This window comes from Temnothorax curvispinosus, unplaced genomic scaffold, assembly GCF_003070985.1.
Source record: "Temnothorax curvispinosus isolate PA1 unplaced genomic scaffold, ASM307098v1 QBEX01014279.1, whole genome shotgun sequence".
NCBI classification, from domain to species: Eukaryota; Metazoa; Arthropoda; class Insecta; order Hymenoptera; family Formicidae; genus Temnothorax; species Temnothorax curvispinosus.
Genome location: NW_020224059.1, coordinates 110125 through 133401, shown reverse-complemented (window position 1 = coordinate 133401; position 23277 = coordinate 110125). Strand labels below are relative to the sequence as shown.

Below are 23277 nucleotides of genomic sequence, written 5' to 3'. Positions count from 1 at the left end.
TCTTCTTGTATATTTTTTCTCTAAACATATACTTTGAATTTTATTTTCACACGTTATAAGAATTTACAGCTGCAGTAAGATAATGCCAAGAGATAGGGGCATTGATAGTCGTCTCTTAGATTGAGTTCCTAGAAAATTTATATATATTCTTTTTTTTATATTAATTAATTCTTATGTATTTTATTCTTACATGTATTTTCAGAATAGGTGGCGATCGTGGCGCAGAGAGATGTTCGCTGGTCTAGTGAGCCGAGAGAGTCCGAGTTCAAACCCGAAAATAGTCGGTTTTTATTCGCCACGGTTTTTATTCGTTTCCGACAACTATTTTTTCAACTTAATAATGAGGTTAGTGCGACTTGTCCACTCGCAATTCTCTAATTTGTCCTGCTGTTTACTTAAAAGTTGATTTGCTTGAGATTTTTCCAACAGCTAGACTCCGCTTCAGACCTTCGGTATTTTTGCCATTTACTTGCTTTTGCAGTTCCTGTTCATGTCGATGTGCGCTTTTCGATCATATATTGAATGGCGATTAATAAATGATGTAACAACATAATTTGTAAGATATGTAAGGCAAAATGTATAACGAAGTTGTGCATCAGAGATCATGATTAAAGTTGCTGCCAGCATCATTAAATGTTTTGTTACTGATTTTTTCACTAATACTATTATCTTCGCAGTTCTTACATCAATAATCATCTAATACCTACTTCCATATATAATTATAGGCTCATATTCTTGTGTAGAATGCATCATTAAAATATTATTTTCTTTTTTTAATGAAAGGAAGTACTAAGTAAATGCTCGCGTCAGTGTGAGAAACTGTTATAGATTGAATAAGAAAATATAGAACATAATTATGAAAACAGACCATTTAAATTTTTAAATCCTATGTTCTTATTTTTTTATAAACATTTTAACAAATTTGAAATATTATGTAATCTTTTAGAAAAAAACCAATGTAAATAGTATTCTTAAATTGCGCATTTCCGATAGCTCAAATTTCGTTAATGCTGTCAGCAATTTAACGTAAAGATCATCAAGAAATTCTAAAAATTTTCATATCTTGCTTAGAGGCATCTGAAATGCAAAAAAATATATAATTCGTACGACATATGAATTATTGACTAATTTTTTCAATAATTGCAATAATGGCAATCAGATAGTATTTTAATGAAATTCTAGTTTTATCATTTCACACATTGAACGCGTTCAGTATTATTTTGTTCACACCATATTTTATTCGACCACAAAATTCTTTAAATAGGACAAACCAGGCTTTGCCCTTTCTTTGCGTGTGACTATCGCGAATCGCGTGAGTACACCTGCGGTATGCTCTTAAATGCTGCTCGTACCATTGCAAGAAATACTCAGAATCCTAATATTCTTGCTACTTGCTTACTGTTAATGTATATGACCGTGACTGGTGCATCGCATTTGCACATTTCAACGTTTTACACACACAGTTTTAACACAGTCTTAACATAAAAATTAAATTAATCTGCATCTTGTGAAGATCTACGCGTCTGTTTACACAATTTTTTTAAGGTACAATACTGTCCCGACGTTCTTTGCGAATATCTCATGTTAATCGCGAAATTACGATTATGAATTTTTTTATCTATTCTTTCATTACAATACAAATCTTTAATTATTCCAACATTACAATTTTTTTTTTTATAGAAAGAAAATATATTAATACATTTTCTTACAAGCATTCGCGAACAAGTTGCAAGAGATATATTTCATCGTTGGCATATTAAAAACAGAGAATGTTCTGTCGAAGCTGTATCGCGAGACATCCGTTGAAGTTCCAATGCAGGCGATTGAGTCATCAATACGTGACATATGTATCAATGCGCGTAAACAGAAATTTAGTGCATATACTGTCCGAAGGCCGATCGTAATCGATTTCAAATACGGTATACGTTTATTCAATATATTGAGCCAAACGACCGAGCATAATAGTTACATTCATATCATCAATGATCTAACAATAAGTAAACGTAGACGATAACATTGTATGCTCTTGTCTTTATATTAAAAAGGATGTTAATTATATATATTCGTTCATAATTCTTGTGAGTGAACACTCTAATGGTACGATATTCGAAAGTGGTAAAATTAATATTTTAAGCCTACGAAAAATGTAAATATAATAATTTTAAAACTATACATTAAAAATATTTCAAACACGAGATTGTGCAATACCTATTAACAAGAAACATTTTTTTAAATCCGTATAAAGTTAAGACTTTGTATCTTCTAATATTTCATCTGTATCGCGCGCAGACCACAATTAAACGGCACGTTTTGAGCGAAACATGAGTAAAGACGCGAACGCAAGGATATGTGATATCGGAAAGCGAGCCCAGATTTCTCTGGTTGGTTTTGCCCACGTATGTACACAAGAGGAAGTTTTTATTAAGTAAATTCCTAGCATTCCTTTCGGTATGGCGCTGCTTTTCTCACGGAGCACCGAACGTGCTTATAGAAGCCGGTAGAAAATGCAAATAGACTAGAGCGCGGTCGTAAAATGTGCAGGAGTTAGCAAGTGTAACGTACAACAACCTTTAGGGAAAAAACGAAAATGGCAAATACAACCCGTCGAATTCCTACGTCCCTAAATTTTTGCAAAGAACCAAGCGACAAATGTTATAATTTATCCGAAGAATACACACAATCTACAGATTTATTTTTTTAATTTAAAGTACCACACGATCGTTGTTATTGATATAAATCATATTTATAATGTTAACGTCAATCTTGTCGATTATAAATTGCGGGTTATGACACAGAAAATGTTCCTCATACGTGTGATTTACTTTTCCCCGTTATAACGCACTTGACATATAGTTGACTAAATTTATATAATGGTTATTTTTTTATCATCATATAAGATAAACTCAGTCTCTACATGAATTGCCGGCGTGATACCAGTTTCATTTACAGAACGAGTTCCCGTCGCGGAGCAGCAACAATGAAGACCGGGTGAAGGCATACGGAGAAACCTATATAGCCTATATCCATCGAAGGTTCCATGACCCAGCGGGCATTTTTTTTTTGCTCTGTGTAGGAAGCCTGCACGAGGCCTCAGAGAAGGTCGTTCGTTCTTCGGCGATCGCAGCCGTATAGCCGAAGCCGAGGCTGAAGGAGACGCGCGCGAGAGTTCAGCAAAATCGAGGCCGCCGAAATTTATGTAAAAACCGCATTTCACAGACGCATTTCTTATCTTTATCTCTTAAAATAAAACCGAATAAAGTTCAATTTAAAAATAATATTTTGAAATTAATAAATATCAAATGTCACTTCTATATTCATTAAAAAAAAAAAGATAGAAGTAAAAACTGTTAGATCTATTTTTATGCAGAAAAACTTTTATATTACACCGTTGTATTATTCAAATAAATATTTTAATTCTTTTAATTTTATAATTTTTACCGAACAAATATTTCACTTATTTAATATATACCTGAATGGATTGCGATAATTATGAAATTAAATGCGGGTCAAAAATCAATCACGAAACTATATTAGGTTTTGAATTCCCAGACGGTATCAGGTCAGTTCCAGGAATTCCGACCCTGACGTCATCTTCAACCTAGTTAAAAAAGAAATACCAAAGATGATCTGAATTTTCGGTTAGATGTATTAATGTAGCGAAATTTCTAAGCTGCATCGGGAGTGCAAAGTTTCTTCTGTATTATTTAAAACATTTATTTACTGATAAAGTATTTACCAATGCCATTTAGGACACATTTTTTGGCGAAGAGTTTAAAATATTAACCCAACAACGAGCGTCTAGGGTGATTTTTTAAACTCTATCTAAAAAATTAAGCTTACGTCGCAGTAATTTTAATGTGCTTCTTCTATTTATATATATATATCTATATTTCTTTGGTTTCTCTTTACTATTTTCAGAAAACGTTGAGCAAATCTATATAATGGATCAAAAAAGTATTTCCATACCCAGCCCTTTTCTTATAATAATTTTATTCAAAGGAATAATACACAAGTACGGATTGTGTCCATAAATAATTTATTACACACAGTATATGTAATAAGTTACTTATGGAGACAATTCGTATATGTGTATTATTCTTTCGAATAAAGTTATTGTATTTAATAAAACACTTTTTTGATCCACACATATTCCCGTCAAATACTAATGTGTTATAGAACAATCAAAAATAGGCAATATGTAATTGATAACAATGACTTTTTTAAATTGGAGTGTAAAAATCACCCCAATATTGTGCAAAACCGTTTTATGCAAAAAAAATCAGACATTCATTCCCGGGTTAAGAAAGATATATAAATACAAAACACTATACCGGATATTAAGTGATATTCAAAATGTAGCGATTTTGACACATGCAAGGCATACTCTGCTATATTTTATTTTGATTTAAAGATTCGCGCGAATTGAAGAAAAACGTCGCGAAACACGGGGGCCCGCGGTCTTCTTCGCCTCCAGGAATCCGCTCGTCGTCTGACGTCATCTCCGTCGGCGGGTTTGGAGAACGGAGGTCACGTGTGTCGCGGACGAAAGCTCAATACTCGTCCGCGGCCAATCGTCGGGCGCGTCGCAGGAACTCCGGCGGAACGTGTTGCCGTCGCCGTCGTCTCGTCGCCGGTCTCCCGCCACAGTCGAGTCGCGTCCGCCGGAGTGTGAACGTGGGTACCCTCGTGTTACGGCTGATTAACCCCCTCTCGGATTTTCACCGTCCTGCGAGCGCCCCTTGAAGGCGACGAAAAAAAAATGGCCTGTAACCGAGCTGCCAAGTCGGGATTCGCCGCGGAGGCGCAGAGAAAGGTGAGAAAACTCGGCGTCAACGTACGCAACGGTCGCTGGCATCTCTGCCACCCTGACCTAGTCAACAACTACCCTCCCCGCTTGCCTCCACCCGTCCCCCTTGCCCTCACTTTGACGCGGGACGCGTGGACTCGACCTACTGAGGGATGCATTTCCGCGCAGGCTCCGCTCGTAAACTGGTAAATGCGCGTCCGTGAATGGTATCGTCTGGCCGGGGTGGCTGGATCAAATTGGGATAAATTGCGACGCTAGATCATCCCTCGATCACCCAAGTTAATTAGGCATTATAAAATTGAAGTGACAGCTATATGTGTCCTCCAGTGCATATTGTTGTAATAATGACCGCTAAGTCGATTATAATTATCGTAACCCTCACTGATATGTATGTTTGTTCTCACTGACCTATTTCGAGATAGGATATGGGGGAGAGTTCGGAGATGATTCAGGGATGACAGGGTTGAAGCTGTGGTAATGCGAGATATGTCGAGGAGCCCCATTCGCGTTGACTGTCGCTAACGTAAAAAAATTGTTGTGCTAAATTAGTGTCACCCTGTGTCACTTAAATTTCAAATTACGATGATTTATACTCCATCGTTCTACGATTTTAAATGGCAGAATAACAATCGTTTTTATATCTTGCTGATTTTGGAAATCAAGTAATCATTATTTTATCGAAATAAAATCAAGCACAAAGATATTTTGACTGAGATATATTAAATCTCTTCTATTTTTTATGTATAGCATTATGTATAGCAGTTTACATTTTACGGTAGTTTGTACTTTGTTTCACAGTTGTTAACACATTATTGACTGAAAATGTGTTAATGTATCAATGTATTTTTTGTTGCCCGAACGTCATTAACGAGTTCACTCATATTAAATCGATAAATTAAAGTTATTATATATATATATATTATTATTATATATATTAGAGGATAAAAATTGATAAGGTCTATATTAGAAAATTTGTAATTTATCTTTCACTTGTTGTTTTTTTCTGTTCTCTTATACATTATAAACGAAATTTTATTCCCGTTAAAGTTTCTAAAATGTAAAATAGAGTCGGCCACAGGCATTTCTGCATAAAACGCCCAGTCAACAATGTGTTAAAAAAACGGGAAACTTCACTTCTTTTGCGTTGTAGCTCTACTCTGTGTCGTTTTCGTAATGATAATTTTCTTGTCAAATGTACAGTTACTGCAAAAAAAATTTGGACTTTACATACCAACACAATGTGCGAGTAAATAACGAAGCGAACTATCGCTATTCGTATCCTCGCATTCGTTCACGTACCTCGTGTTTACATTATCCAACTGCGTGCCGATAAATCGATCACCAAGAAGTTCGCATCAATAATAAAATAAAATACTAGAGGAATGCACGATAAACTATTTCAGATTTTATAAACAATTTTAAACAAACCTTTTATTTAACATATCGCGCTTAATGCAATTTTAATTCTTAGATGTAATTTTACCGTTTAGATTGATTCTCGACAATTTTGATACGCGCCGCAGTTTTCCGAATATCGTTGCACGAGTGAGAAACAGGAAACGCGCGCAACAGTTGGCAAAAATTCGCGACATAGTAATCCAGCCTGGCGAACCTTTGTGTTAAGCTCCAAGCAGGCGTGTCGTTTATCTCGCAGCTGTGTTTAAACCTGCGCTTTAACATTCGCTCGGTTTCACGATTCCGAGACGAAGCGATTCTCGTCAGCCATACGTTACTTTATGATACAAACCCATGTACTTAGATCATGTTCATTCAAATGTCCTTCAGTAAATAGTCTCCATTTGAGTGTGTACGATACAAAGCAAAGCAGTTTTTAAGAAAATAATTGGCGGTAAAGTCCTTCTTGTGAAAAATCGTCGAGAATTAATTGAAAATGGAGTGTCGCAATTTATTACAGTGTCACAAATTTATTAAAGTGTAACTCAACCGTTACGATACAATAATCTTGCAAAATTTGATTAAAGAAATACAAAATTTTAAATATATGATTACATAAAGTTAAATGTGTCACTGATATTTTTTTTATGTAACAAAATTACCTCAGACGCAAAGCATGTTCAAAATACCGCAATTTCACGGAAACATCATTATTATATAATCTGCTGAACACAGGGAATAAATTCTCCGCGGAAAAACTATTAACCACTTTACAAACATACTTGAATGTTAAGGATGCAAAAGTAGTTTATGTAAATTTTGTGTTACGCATTCGACATGTGAACAATCGCGATAAATAATCGCATACGATTTCGATGCAAATGTCTCACGGAATTGAAATAAAATCGAGAAAAACGAAAATGACGCGTGCAACACCAGAATTTGATTTTATTCGAAGGGGACATTTCGGTGCACTTCAATATCTCTACATTTCCATTAAGAAATGATCGAAACTTGAATCGAAGTCGAGTGTTCCTACAATTCGTGACGTTAATTAATTTAAGGACTAAAAGTTATTACAACTAAGTTTCATCAATATACAAATACACTGTTATTTTCTTGAAAAAATTGCATTTGCACGCATGTACATTTCGAAAATGCGTGTTCTCATTCCGAATCGCAAAATCGATTACCTTTTCTCACCTCGGATATCCCGCGGAGTTCAGCGATGCACGCGCGTTTCGTAAGCGGCAACAGCTGCTACGCGGTCGTTTCTTTCGAGGGGAATTAAAATGAGACCCAGTTGCCGAAGAAGGGAGCGTCCCTCGCGAAACCCGCTGGCCATGGTACACTTCTTCGGCCGTTCGTCCTGCGCCCCTTCCCCTCTCTCTCTCTTCTCGCGGTACCTTCTCATGCATTTTTTGTGCAGCACGATATCGCACTCGAAATTGCGCTATTCCGCAATGAGAGCCCGATAGTTCTCATATCTTCCTTCGCGCGTGACTAATGTTCGACTGCCTTACCTCTTACCCCTCGAGAGGCATTGCAGAAAATTCGTGTGCTAATTTATAGCATTAATTTTGTGGTGTTGCAAAGCGTAAAATTTATTCCGTAACTAATTCTCATGGAAAGCTGATGAGTTGTATTATATTTAGTAAATTAATAACTTAAATATTACGTACATTTTTATGCGCATTTTTTAAAAGAACAATAATTACGAATGTACATGAAGTTGCGTTAAATAAGTAACTATTCTAACTTGAGCCATATTTTAGCTTTAATCTGTTTATTTATAGATTATTTGAATATTTAATGACAATGAGGAAGCACATTTTTTTATGTATGAGAAAGTTTTCCCTTATTAGTAATTTCTTCAACTTGGATTATTTTTTAAATATTCTTGTATCGAATAGTTCAAGTACTAGAAGCATGTACACATAATCTTTCTTAAGAAAAATAGAAGATTTGCACTTAATAATCAATGCCGGACAGAAATATACTGAATATGTTACCGCATACGTGGATAGAGAATTTTTATCAGTCGTTTTCCTTCCTCCAAGCTACGGTTTCCTGAATTCTATTGTGAAATTGATAAACTCGTGAATTTATCACAACACTTGCGCTATTGTACTGTTGTAGTATCTCTTCCTGAATACAGATATTCCATATTAAAAATTCGCGAAGAGATTAAAAATACGTTAAGTTACTCGAATTACATTTGAATTGTATTAATTTCCTTGATAAAAAAATTACACAATTTTTACAAGATATATTCTTTTTCTATAACTGAAAAATTTGCATTTTTTTTACATCTTCTAAAACGATTGATGATAATTAGCAGTTAATTACAATCGTAAACAAACTACATTTTAACGAGGGAATGAGGAAGTTGTTGAAGCGAGAATATTTTGCGATTCGGAATACTTAAAGACACTCGTCGCGAAGTTTGTGGGGAGGCTCGCACTCATTACGAACCAAGATATGCTTATCGTCTGCGGAATGCAGTTCGAGCCAGCTCGTTATACTTCACCGGTACGAAATCATTTGTCTCAGAACGTCGCGACGTATGCATTAAGATTAACCGTGACGCTGTATATTTTGAACTGCCATACGAGACGTCTCGCAAGGAAAAAACAAACTTTATTTCATATTTGAAATTCATGTTTTTTCGCGATTGGTATTTCTACAAAATCCATTAACTTTAAAAAAGAAAGATAGAACGAATGTTGCGATCTCTTATTACAATTTTTACATGGAAAAAGGAACATTAATGCGTAAAACAATTTCGTAAGAAATCGTTATCTATTCATCACATATCATGATACAATATCCAGTGAGTATGTAGCAAGATAATGATTTCTCTGTATACAACAGAAACAAAAAATATTACTTATTGTTAGATGAAAATTATTAGAGTTAGTAATATAATAGTAAAAAATGTCGTTAGCAGTTATTATTAATAGCTAAAAATATATAGAAAATATATAGAAAAAGTATCATTAATTCACAGAACAGGCGTGAACGTTGATTATAAAATACGTTATGATTAAATCCGTAAATACAGCCTAATCTAAGACACATAATATAATTCCAAGGTAGCGTTGGACACGTAATTATCGTTATAAGTTAAAAGCCCTGAGCCATGACCACTTCCCATAATTGCTGGGGGTTCAATGTGCCTGTCTGTATCAGCTAACGCAGAGAAATAGATACTTATATATGTGATAAAGACTGACACCAACCTCATAATATCACAGGCGTCGCGATCTTGAGCGAATATTTTCCTTGAAAGAAACGGTCAAATTAAGAAATAAAAAACCGTTTTCGTTTATTGACACGGAGGCGAATATTATCGCGGGCGTGACACAGCCTTTGTCAGCACTCCTTGAATATCGCAGCTAGTATTACTATCGTGGTCGAGTCGAGCAAACAATTCAGCGCATTCTGCATTGCAATTTTGCATCGCGGACATATACGTTTGTGACTTTACGGTGGCTAACAAATATTGGCGGAAATTAGCGTCTGTAAGTGACATGCGCGAAAGATCGATCTCTTTTAATATATTATTTATCCCAAAGTGTCATTTTTTAATACTTTTTGCTTTATCATTATTTGCGAGAAATAATAGAGAAATAACTTTTTTACTTTCCAGATAGATATTTCTTGCAATTCGTTTGTCTCTTTTATTGCAATTAATTTCCAATTATTAGTTTATTTTATAGTAATCTTCTTCGAAATATATAATTTTATGGTAACTCACCGATGGGTGAAGTTCTTTCTACGAATACCATACGATGAATGTGTGGTATTATATCCGTAGTCTAAAAATAGATATGCTTCATCCCCGTAGAGGATATCTGTATTAACGGCCGGAAGTAGAATAAAGTGGTTTCCGTTTTAGGAGCGAATAATGACGAATAAGGATTTTCTTGCATACGCCTTATCATTCTTATGCATTTTTCTATACGAACAGCAAATAGTCATTCGACAATCTATGGACAATGTTTTCGTGCAAAAGATCATAAAGATCATAATAAATCAAAAATTAAAATTTTATTAAAGTATAAAAGAAGGCAGTGTTAGTCAATTGATTTGTATATCTGTAACTCCGTTATTGGTCACTTACAATTAAAAAATGTTATTATTAATACTTATATTTCTTGATACTTTCTAAGAAAAGATTTGATCAATTTGGTTAAACAATACGTAGATGATAGAAATTGTGTGAAGATATTTCTGTACAATGTATTCTATTGATGTGCAAAATCACAATATAAATATACACTTATAATATTTAACGCAGATATATAAACAACACATAAATGTGTACTTATAATTATATTATAATATAATTTTAAGTATATATTTATAAGTATATAAGCAACGCGCATGTCGGATTAATTACTCTAATGCGACGAAGATGACTCATCTTCGAAATATTAGCCAACTAAAACGTAATATATTGATTAATCCTATCAAGTAAATCGAATCATGAATTCACAGAATGCCGTAATCGCACTCGACTCATTTGAGAGGTATTATAGAGCTGATAGAAGTATTATCGCCTACGATTTGATACTTCGAAAGTGCATTACATGATCAGAATTAGGAGATAAAACGATTTCACATTTTTATTTTGCCCATTCCTTTTATCCTCCTCCCTATTCTCTCTTCTTCGCAACATTAATATAGGGAAATATAGGGAAAGAATATTATAATTTACATTTTGTGATTGTAGTCTTGGCTCATATGACACGATATCTTATAAGCATATTGGCTTTCATTAATCAATATGAATGTAACATAAAATCTTTAACCCTTTAACTATTACTCATTACTTATGCATGAACATTTTTATCTGATTTAAATTTTGTTACATGTCTTACCAAGCTTAAGAATACATAAGTATTTACCTATAGGAAACGATGTCGTTAGAGGAAGCTCTTAATCACAAAGTTAACTCTGATGGACAGATTAGAGTATTATGAAAACGTCGTAACGCAGATCGCGCGATTCATCCTACCAGAAAACTTTCTCCACATTGTGACTCATTCCAGCATAGCTTCTTTCTTATGTCATACTCTACCGCCGGATGACATAAACCCTGCTGCAGACAGTTTTAATTATCGATATTTCGCACGTATTACGTATATACTTTATTTACTATACGTATACTTGAGTAAACATTTTCCCTCCAAGTGGATTACTCGGCCACTCCCGTATGTAACAACTTTATTTGAACACCGATCGTTAAATTCGAACTATGTGCAAGAGAAAAAAAGAGTACTTAATAGTTAATCTGAAACTAGGCCAAACTGGCGAAACGGAAATTTAAAGCGACATGACGAAATGTATAAAGAAAAATAAAATTCGCAAATATCACTAACTTGCGTGTATAATTTCTCCGAAAAAATTTAATGACATATTAAAGTCAATTCTACAATTTTAATTATTTAAATGTGTCTTAGAAAATTATCGAAAAGAGACAGTTTTATCGATAATTAAAGTAGAAAGAAAAACAGAAGTTATGTCTTGAAAAGTCTTACAAAATTGTAAATGAATATTGCGAGAATATACTAATAAAAGTGGAAATAAATTGCAGAAATCAAATCAAGAAAACTATAAATTCTGTATCACGTAATCGATATTACGATATTCCTTTAGTTAGCTCGTTATACTGATTTCCAATGAAAGAATTGCAGGTGAATGAGGCATCCGGATATCTTTAATGCACTCTTGACTATTCATTTGAAGATCTGCTTTTCTGTGGCATAAACTCACTTGATGCGATTGCATGAATAATTTGACTATATAATCCATCGTCGTTGACTGTGATGGAACTGTGAATAAACTATCGAGAGCACAGGATGACCGAGTTTCGAAGAGCTCACTGTGTGACCTCGGCAGGAACCCCTCGTTTCGGCCTACTTGCATTCTTCTCAATTAGTGACTATGGGTTCCCATGATTCTTGCGAGAGCTCGTACAATCGAGACAGAATCGTGCACAAAATTCCCTGTAATACGAAATTGTTTCTATTCATATTTTATATTTATAATTAATAATTAAACAAATGAATGTAATATATTTAATGTATATTTTATATAGAAAAAGAATATTTGGAACGGAAATATATTGAGAATTAAAAGACATCAAATAAAAATTATAAAATACATATACGCACGTTTGCTGCCTTGAATTCTGACCCTCGCACATTTTCTTATTACTCATTCATACACGAAGCGAGAATGCAGTTTCTTATAACGTGCAAAACCTCAGCGAGATCGTGTTCGCGAGTGAATTTAAAGATGACGTTATTCTGTGAATCGCCATGATGAATATCCCAATATGTATTCAAGTTCTTAAATGACCAGACTGTATGGAAACTTGTGTACACACACTTACACATTCTGACGTAGGTCCGGTAGGTCGAGTCAGAATAATACATCGACGGTTAACTAATCGAGTCAGTTTCGCGTGACTTGGTACCAAATTTTGATACTAATTGAATTACATAATTGCATACAAATAAGTCAGACTGTGATTTGCGGCATGTTGTGGTATATGAATTATGGATTCCATAATAATTCATAAATACGAAATTAAATGTATCTATCGAATGTCTGTTGCTTATATATATATAGCTTATACTAGCATAATCCGTAATGAATAAACGAAGCGAGCTTTGTCTTATTTGAAAGTTCTTTACAGGCAAGAAGCAATTAAGTGGCATTTAACAACGGACCGTGAAATAAATCACATCTGAAGTCTATTCAATCTGATAAATAATTATTGATTAATTCTAATGAAAGAACTCATGATCAATCAATTTGAAATACGAAAGTATATTACAACTTATGGGAACTAAAATAGTTTTTCCAAATTTAACGGAATAGCTGGCTAACTGTATTTTTATCATTATTTTTTGATTAACAAGAAGAGATTGTGTGTATTTTTTTTTTTTTTTTTTTCTGAGATATACTGAGGTACATGAACCAAGAATGTTTCACCATATTTCTCAATAGGTTTAAATTAAGATTTTAACAGTTTCCATTTAATGATGGACTTCAATCGTTGATTACATTCTGATACATATAGTCTACGTAAATTCAAAATAATCCGAAAAGTAATGAAAAAAGAACTACGATTAATATGTCGGAAAAGAAATCTAGAAATATTCGATTTCTATTTGAAAGTAACAAAAGAAAGAATGATTCTATTTAATAACAGCAGTTTATCAATGCAGAATAACATGCTCTTTTTATCATCCTTCAAGACACGCGGAGCCGCGATATTCTTTGAAACTGGCTGCTCTCTTCGCGCTTAGAGGTCCTTATACGGCCAAGAGCAACCGGGCAACCTTCGCTTACAGCGTACATTTAAGAACTTCTCGAGAAGCACGTATATGCGAATAAGCCGCGTAAGGATTATGCAATTGATCGACCTTACAAAGTGGGTCAACAATTTTACCGGTAATGCGTATACGTGTCGCATCGATTCACGATAAGTTCGATCGCTCGTAACGAGCCTGCACCTTTTAAGGACAACACACGAGCCCTTTCTTTAGAGAGAGGATTTTAACATGGTTAGCAAAACACAAGTCTTGCACGTTACGACTACTAGCATTCTTGAAGGATCTAAATGAGAGAAAAGTATATATGTATTATAAATTCTAAATAATTTAACACACACACACGCGCAAAAATAATTTATCTTGGTTGCAACTAAGACGTTTCGATATTGAGTTGGCTATCAAGCATCTGGCAAGATTACGATCAGTCTAGTTAACAAATAAAACGACTCCGACTCATCGCGACATAGCAATTTGTTCAATCTGGCCTGTGCTTCATTGACAGCAGCATATGCCTCTGACCTAATTCTCGCGACCGTGAACGTGTGAGCATGTCATTACACAGCGTCAATGTCGTAGCTACAGGAGGCACATGGCGGAAACGCCAATGGTAATTTTTTAATTGCGAGCATTTCGCACTCTTATCGCGCTAACGACGTAGCTAGAAAAAGCCAAGCCCGCATATTAATTTTTCAATGTGGAACACTAACAACTGTAAAAACTTTTCCTTATTCTATAAATAAATATGACATAATATCAATTTTCTTAGATTAAGTTACGATTAGATTCAATTAAAATTAAACTGAATATTTTTAAAGGATATGTGCCAGCTAAATTATCACGTTATATTATATTTAGAATTTATAATACATATATATTTTCCTTTTACTTTGATCCTTTGAAATAGAATTAGTATTAAAGATATACACATTTAATATTAAAAATTTACATTCACATGTATTTATACAGTAAATGGCAATTTAAATGTTTTCGGAAATATTATACTAAATTAAATATTCAAAATATTAATGCTCATATGAATTATTAAGTTGACTTCTCTAAATTATGATTTGCGTCGCCAATTTGAGATTTAAAAAGATCAAAATTACCGGTTCATGGACTTTGATAATTATCTATACGTAAGTACTTAAATCACTTACGTAGAACAATCGAGTGAGAATTATCTTTTGATAAATCAGCCGATACTTCGCTTCCATTTCATACGAAAAAGTTCTAATCTACGCAATCATGATACAATATATAATCTTGATAAATCCTGCAAATCTCGCTAATCATAATGCCTACTATCCAGCTGCAACATGATTTCACATCGTGCAGTTTTTCGTAGTGGCTAATTGATTGTCGGAATATTTTCAATCCGCGAAAAAGCCGTACATTTCATACCGTTTCGTACCTAAGTGCAACCTACCGATGACTGCTGTATATAAATTTTGAAATATTCAAACGCAACGATGGACAAAAAGCCGGTTTCCGAAAAGTAAAAAAAAAGCCGGTTTTTTTCACGTTAATGCGAACCGATTTTGAGCCTTCTAATAATGATGACGGATTTTATACGACAGAGCATAAATTTCCTCCGCAGCTTTAGGATGCATCTAAATTTCGTGACAGCGCACCTTTGTGATGCGACCACGCGGGTGACCCTCGCATAATTTCTATGGGGGCCCTCCACGCCCTTCGTGCTTTAGGGGCCTGTTCAGAGAGAGCTCGGGACCTCAAGATCGTACGGTATGCCGAGAGGAGGCATCCGTATAGCTTCGCGTCACACCCTTTCTCTATATTTCTCCTTTTGCCGTCCGTCTTGGCATAAGGGCTACGACATACTCCCTCCTCCTCCTCTGTCCCTCTCTTGGAACCTGATACGATAGCTGTTGGTTCTAATCGCGTCGTTGAGTCGAATTATTTGTACAAAGCTTTCTACGAGATAAAGCCTTGTCACAGATTAGATCGTCGGCGTTTTAAAAACTACACGGTATTCTTGTTAGCGTTTCTAAAGTTTCTACCGCGACTCTCTTGTTTCTGCCTTGTAATTACGAATTCTTTTGCTTTTACCAAAAGTTCCTCTAATACATTATATGTCTGATACATTAAAAGTCAAACTTATAATCACTCGCAAATTGAGAAAAAAGTAAGAAATTTGTAATACGTACTGGAATTAACAAAAAAAATTGTTCAAAAAATTTATTACGTTTGTTCTTTTAATTTTTGAATATTACTCGCCGGCATAATTTACTATAACATATTTACTGATTATTTTTACAAGCTTTACAGCCTTGATACTGATAAGAGAAAGATAGACAGTTATCCGATGATATCACATATGTACAGAGAATTGTCACTATGCGCGAATATTGCTTTCCTATATCGAATTCTATATTTTATTACCTTTACTGTAACATTAAAACAGTTCCACAATAACAAGGAGATTATTATATTAAAAGAACGTGTTCCTTTATCAACGAAATATTTGAAGCCTCTTATTAAAGACAGTTGCGTGTATCTCATTATCGATCCACTTCATAATATCATAATTTATAATATCACATTTTAGAAGTAAACAATGCCATAAAATCTTTTTAGCGATGATGAAATATTTAATCGCGTAAAGTTAGGCGGTGGCTTCAACATGAGGCAGACGACCACCGTTATCGTCACTTCAGAAAAAAAGCACGCGATCCAAAGTGTCACACGCCTTTCGCGCGTATACTAAAAGCCCTCGCTTGTCACTCTCTTTTCACGTTAATGAAATTATCGTGCGCTTACTTAATGCCTAAATATAGAAGCGATCGCGTTCCACATTGTGACCGCGGTATCGCGACGGCTACTCTTTAAAAGAAAGCGCTCCGATAATCGTCGAGGAGGAATGTGCAACTATGCGGGACGCGTACAAAAGTAAACGACCGCGTGTAGACTTTAACGCTTTAACCGAATCGCACATAGCGATTTTTTTTTACGAAATTGAAACTTTAAAATTATATCAAATATAAAGCGTCTCATCTTTAATAATTTTAGAAATTTATGCAGGCCATTTATGCATAAACCGAAAGATATTTAGCTTTATGCCGTAAATTATTTATATTTTGTAAACGATATAAAGCATTTAACAGTGTTAAATATAATAGGAAGGATTTTTTTAATAAGTTGATATTACATAGAGTACAATAGAAAACAAGAAATTTAAATTATATATACAAGGAAGTTTCGAATAAGCAAGTTAAAGAAAAGTTTTTTATTTAATTAAAATTAATACAGGCCTGAACCAAAAGATATGTAGTTTTATGCTGTAAGAGATATTTATATTTTTTAAACGACATAAAGCATTAAAAAATGTTAAGTATAATATTAGGAAGAATTCTTTCAATAAGTTGATATTATACAAAATAGGTGTAGAATACAATTATGGGAGACTTAAATTTGCTGGATGTGTTAGATACTCAACTTATGCAGTATCCTTATTTGCTCCGAGAAGCTGTCGGTGAAACTGTTGAAATCGTTAAATGACTTAACGTGTACGTATAAGGAAGTTTCGAACGAGCAAGTTGAATGCCAATTAATTCCCTGGCAGTTTGGATGACGTCTCAGGTGAAAGTAAACGAACATGAGGATACTCTGCACGAGATTCGTGTCACGGCATTGTCCACGACATTTGCCGACGTTCGATGCACCGCAACAGAATCTATACTGACAACTATAAATTATGAGTTATATGATGTACATCAATATTTTTCTTGTAAAGAAACACAAATTAAATTTAAACAAGAGTAGCGAAAACATACAATTAATTCATATTCTGGCTATATCGCTAATTATTTTTCACAAAATACCAAGAGGCGTTTATGTGAAGTTATGTTGTACAATGTTAATAATTTGAACGATGATATCTGCCAAGAAAACGCTTGAAATGTGTACCTACCCTTTGTATAAGATACATCCAGGATGTTACATTACGCGTCTATGCTCTTTATGAGCGATAATGTTTTCAGAGGAAACATGCCGCAGAAATAGTTTTGGGCTGGCATCGAATTTGGTGCGCGCGTCACTGTGAAGCGACGCACCAAAAATCTGAAACAGCATCCGCTATAAAAACACTTTCGCGCGGATATTAGTCGCCAGGGAGGCCGAACATGCAGTATATTATTATAATTAAATGCATATGTGAAACGCGCCCACGTAATGCGTAGCATGCAAGATATTCTGCACGCTGTTAATTCGATATTTACCTCGTCCTAAAATTATCGAAATAACTAATAAGCCGTGAATTACAAATAATTACACACTTAAGGTAGCTACAGCGTTGCAGTGAGTCAAAATAGAGTCTCAAAAAAATTTTTTTATTAATGTATTAAAAAATATTTGGTATCACCTTGTTTCATGCAACTTCTAGTTTCCAGAAATGTATAATAACACCATGTAATTAATCCCAGATGCAGGTAATTAATTAAAAACGAAGTGTCTTACACGCGGGTACCAACTTCACATTCGTCAAAACGACTGTAATAAAAAATCTAAAAAATTGGGTGTAATATAATCCTAAGTTTCTCAACTATCATAATAATGATAAAAAATAACTCTGAAAGTTTTGGGTCATTAATTGTATAAATCCCTTATAGAAATTTAATACTGTAAGTGATTTTTTGGCTAGTAATTAATCACTTAAAAGCACTGTTAATAATGCTTTACCAACATTGAATGCTTATATTTCCGTAATTACGTAGTAAAAAATCGTGAATTAATCCCTGATCACATATAATGCCCTATAGAATAACATAGTTTCATGCCAATCAAAAATCTTTGTTTTCGCTGATGTACTAGCTACCTTAAAGTTACATTTTAAAGCTGCAGATAATATAATTTCTTTTTATTTAATTGCACATAGATTTTAATCTGAAATTAGAGTATTAAAAATGCAGATTTAACAGAGAGGAGAAAATTTTTTCTTACAAGAATCGATCGAAAACTTATAGATGAAAGAAAACATGCCAGCGTGGTAGGACACCCTCTATATGACTGGTCCCCTCGAAGTACATCACGATCCGAGGCACCGTATATCTAACGGAATATGCATACTGCCGGAAGATGAATGCCGGTCCATGCTTGGAGAGAAACCTCTCCTTTTTAGGCAATCATACATATATAAACGGAAAATCATCCGCCCGGATAGAAATATTTAATTGTTGCCCCACTCTTTCATAAAAAATATTCGATTTTAATTTAATTAAAATTTAATAACTGATTCTCCGGCAAATTTATTTTAAAGTAGATTCTATAATTTTGAAAAATTATTACATATTATTTAAAATTCAATTAACACGAAGTCCCGACGATTAATGTACACCTTTATTTCTACTATTTCAATATACTATATGTATATTTAAACAAAAAATGGATGAAAGAGAAAAGTAATTGATCGATCTATGTCCATTTCTACCAATGCGGATTGACTTTAATCTCGGTTTAATTTGCTTTTTATCTTTCCCTAATTCTTAAAATTAGAAAGAAATAAAAAGTAAGTTAAACCGAGATTAAAGTTAATCGGCATTGGTAGAAATGGACATTAATCCTTTACATATTGCAACAAAAATCACCTCAGTCTGACAATGAGGAAAACCTTAGAAAATGTGCCGTTATAAAAAAAATTACAAATCAGTCATTTTGATTGCTTTGTAGTTCTAATGTTAAATACATGACACGAATAATCTCCATCTTTTTGTAATATAGAAATTATTGTGCTCTTAATAATAAAAATAAAAATATTATTATAAAAAAGATTGCGCATCTTCGTTCATTTTTTGCGCTTGTCCTTTGCATTCCTTAAAATAAGACGGTATCTGTATTACAAGAAAGATCGGAGGAACAACTGATGCTGCGATGGATTAGGTCAGTGACTCCGGCAATGCTCTTGTCGCAATCCCTACAGGATGCATTACTTGGTACACTGGAACATCGTATAATTAATTAACCGGCTACTTCGCATAACACCGAAGCATTGACCGTGCCGTCCCCCGAGAATTCGAAAACGGCACCTTCCTTCTCTATTTCTGCATCAGAGGATAACGCATGAATTTCTTCGTGTTACAGATCAATAGCAAGTACAGCGAGGAGCTCGCGCAGGAATGTCTGGAATGGATCAAAACGATCACCGGCGAAAACATAAGCACCAACGGGGATATGGACAACTTTTACGAGATCCTAAAAGACGGCATCCTGCTTTGCAGGTATTTGAAGAAGAAATCGGAAAACTGCGGTCGGCTTTTGAAGAGCCTTTACCGAAAATACGGTAAGGCTAAAAATGCTTTTGCTAATCGCACTTTGTTTTTCCGCTAGGCTGGTGAACGACATCAAGGAGGGCTCGGTGAAGAAAATTAACAAGACGTCGCTGGCCTTCAAGTGCATGGAGAATATAAACGCCTTCCTGGAGGCTGCGAAGTCATTAGGTGTACCGCCGCAAGAGACTTTCCAAACCGTAGACCTCTGGGAAAGACAGAATCTAAATTCCGTAGTTATTTGCTTACAATCTCTTGGAAGGAAGGTACGATTCCATAAACGCAAACGCAGATATACCGGGTGGCTAAAACTTCGATCTATAGTATTTTCTTCGTTAAAACTGCTGGAACATCAAACATCTTTGTACAACAGACGTGTGAAAATTAAAATATTACGAATTAAATCTAGTAATATATGCTATTCAGTTCGTTAGCAGGAAACCTTATTTAACTTGCATGTAAAGTCTGATCTGTCACACTTAACCAAATATTTCAAAATTCAAAAAGAAGAGTAACATATAGAATCAACTTCTCATTAAAGAGCATAGAATCAATTAATGTACATATAATTTTATTTAAGAAAACGAGCATCAAATTTTCTATGCTACATCTTATTGCTAATCATTCTTAATCACAGGGGCGTTAAATCATTTATATTTATGCCTGTAACGCAGACAGATCTCAATTTCCTGATACAAATATTCATTATCTCTTATTGTTGTTGTATACATCTCTACAAATGGATGCGTTATCAGTATTTACATATTGGTATCGTTCCTTGCTCTTATCACGCGTTTTGACACATTTTAACACGCACTTTACCCTTTAATTTATAACATCTTGAAAATATCGATTTGGATATTCCATAAGACTTAATTTTACAGGCGGGTAATTACGGCAAACCGAGCATCGGACCTAAAGAAGCGGATAAGAATGTACGTAATTTCACGGAGGAACAACTGAGGGCCGGACAAGGCGTAATAAGTCTACAATACGGCAGTAATAAAGGTGCCAATCAAAGCGGCATCAATTTTGGAAACACCAGACACATGTAAACATCTGCCTTCCGCATTCGCGCCGGGAGGAAAAACCGTTCTGTTCTCACCTCTCTTCTGTCCTTTATTCCCGCAACAAGTACTCCTTTAGACGTAGCATATCGCATAATAGATGTTAACGAGGTCCAAAATGAAGTATACTGGTGCGTAAGATATCTTCATAACAGAAGATAAAAAGATAAAGATATTAGATTCTTCAAATTAAAAAAGTGATACAAGATAACTTGAGAAAAGGACGACTTAATCCTTGGACGCATAACGAGGATTTTTCATGCCGATCATACCAGCATTTGCTATTTTTTTTTATTGTATCCTAATTGTATCGATAGTACCTTTTCCTTCTTTTAGACAATTTTTAGAAAAAGCTTAAGCTGTTTTGATATTAAAAATCTATTCAATCCAAGATTTATTAAACTGATTTTTTGCTATTTGAGTCTTTGTAAATTTTTATTAGGTCGTGCATCCAAAGGTTAAACCGTACCTGTTTCGTATTAATACAAACTATTTAATTTCATTGTTCGTTATCACTTTTTCTTCAAATCTATCACGTAATAATTCAGAATCAATATACGATGTTATATTAAAGTATGTTGAAATGAGCACTTCGAGAAATACGTAATATTTTATATTTCGTTTCTTGATTCTATGACAATTCGAAGTGAATCCTTTTTACTTACGTATAATATACATACATTACCAGTATGTATTCAAAGCTATTGTATTTCACGAATTACAATGCGACTGTGTAGTTCTCAGGATAGAAAATACACAAACATTCTTACACAATACAAAGGAACAAAGAATATTGTGCGTTAGCGTTAGCTCGGATAGCCACTATAATTGTTGAATGTTTCAAAGTATATTGTATACAACGAAGGGAGTTACCGGCTAGCTGCGCCTATTGCGATTGAACATTTCAAGTTACGATCCAATCAAATGATTCTACAAATTTGTGTTGCACGAGAGATAATTATATATAATTATATATTAAGTATTTTGTACAAATATATATTGAATATATATTGGTTAGAGAAATAATAATTTTTCATAAAATGCTGAGATATGAGTTAATAAACGATACATCAATAAGTGATTTTTATATTAAATATTACTTATGATGAAGTACAATTGTATGTTACATTTTTAATATTCTTCTACCCTGTAAGTCAGATCGACTAATCTTCTTTTCGAAATATTTAATATGCTCGGCTTTTCTAAAACATTTTATTTCAAGTCCTATATAATGTGTGATCTACTGCAATAAAAGAAATACAACAACTATACATTCAGTTATTTATTGAATGGATAATAATCCAATCCAGTGTTGTATTTGAATTCGTGTTTATTATGACGCTGTTTCTTTGCCATGTCCATCAGTTTCTGGACGCCAGGCCTGTACAAATAAGAAATAGGATATTGATTGTAAATCATTGCACAAGTCACATTACAAAGTATGTTAAGCAGGATTACAAATCGTACCTGTACGGTGGTGGTAACATCTCTTCATGGAACGTACATCCCTTGTTAATTGGTTCACTTTGTTTGAATATTTTTAATCTAACGATATCGATATCTCTATGGTATATATCTGTAATTTTATCAATTACTTTTGGCGGTACGTCAAAATATATGAAAAAATGGCTGGAAATATAAAAAAACAAACATAAGAAATACAAAGTAGAACAAAATATGTCCATGTATATTTTACTTCTGCTTGAGTATATAATAATAAAGAGATAATTTGTCAATTGCATTTGGTTTATCCCAATTCAGAGCCAGCTTAATTATGCGGCAATTAATATTCTCTTAATAAGTATAATTACTTTGCTTCGTGATGAACACGTCCATGTATACTCGTTTTGCATGGAAGTGTCTTGACCCCACAATTTTCAATTTTTCTGATGAAACCACCGGTATTGAATATCGTTTCGGCTGTTCTCTTTAAAGTTGCTACCAATTCCGGCTACAAGCACATATCGAATACTTTACTGATTAATTTATACACTTCTTAACCGATAAAGATCTGACGTTATTCATACGTATTATTGTACGAAATAATAAATTATATCACGCATACACGATTATCATAACTATCTTTATTATTTCCGGGATGAGAAAAACATAACCTATACGTTACAGCACGATACCTTTTTCATGATACGTAGCAACAATGGCATTTCGTATGTAGGCATATTTGTATAATTTTTTTATTACTCTAACTCAACAATTTCCAGAAAACTTTAATAACAATATAATTATTTCAACAAAACGAATCTCTCCGCCCGCAGAAAATCACAGATTACATGAATCTACATAGATTGCGAGAGCACGTCCAAAAATTTGGTGTGGATCGATGGTTAGAAAACGCTTGGAAAAAAAAAACGATTAGC

At 34.1% G+C, this 23277-nt stretch overlaps 2 protein-coding genes across 2 annotated transcripts; one reads left to right on the top strand and one right to left on the bottom strand.

The window, feature by feature from the left end:
- Positions 1-4630: 4630 nt before the first annotated feature.
- Positions 4631-22168, top strand: LOC112464510 (myophilin). The gene is made up of 4 exons (XM_025031522.1): positions 4631-4813; positions 19648-19784; positions 19894-20098; positions 20717-22168. The coding sequence occupies exons 1-4, from the start codon at positions 4760-4762 to the stop codon at positions 20885-20887; spliced, it is 567 nt and encodes a 188-aa protein (XP_024887290.1). The 5' UTR covers positions 4631-4759; the 3' UTR covers positions 20888-22168.
- On the bottom strand, positions 21727-23221 carry LOC112464511 (probable 28S ribosomal protein S6, mitochondrial). Its single transcript, XM_025031523.1, has 4 exons — positions 23035-23221; positions 22711-22850; positions 22367-22528; positions 21727-22280 (listed from the first exon to the last, which is right to left on the bottom strand). The coding sequence occupies exons 1-4, from the start codon at positions 23077-23079 to the stop codon at positions 22178-22180; spliced, it is 450 nt and encodes a 149-aa protein (XP_024887291.1). The 5' UTR covers positions 23080-23221; the 3' UTR covers positions 21727-22177.
- Positions 23222-23277: the final 56 nt, after the last annotated feature.

Excerpts from the sequence above, each read along its gene's own strand:
- LOC112464511 (XM_025031523.1), bottom strand. The coding sequence starts at position 23,079 with ATGCCTACATACGAAATGCCATTGTTGCTACGTATCATGAAAAAG. Across the intron at positions 22,851-23,034 it reads TGCTACGTATCATGAAAAAG|CCGGAATTGGTAGCAACTTT; the intron begins GTATCGTGCTGT and ends ATGTGCTTGTAG. Across the intron at positions 22,529-22,710 it reads CGTGTTCATCACGAAGCAAA|CCATTTTTTCATATATTTTG; the intron begins GTAATTATACTT and ends TTATATTTCCAG.
- LOC112464510 (XM_025031522.1), top strand. The coding sequence starts at position 4,760 with ATGGCCTGTAACCGAGCTGCCAAGTCGGGATTCGCCGCGGAGGCGCAG. Across the intron at positions 19,785-19,893 it reads GACGGCATCCTGCTTTGCAG|GCTGGTGAACGACATCAAGG; the intron begins GTATTTGAAGAA and ends TTTTTCCGCTAG. Across the intron at positions 20,099-20,716 it reads TACAATCTCTTGGAAGGAAG|GCGGGTAATTACGGCAAACC; the intron begins GTACGATTCCAT and ends TTAATTTTACAG.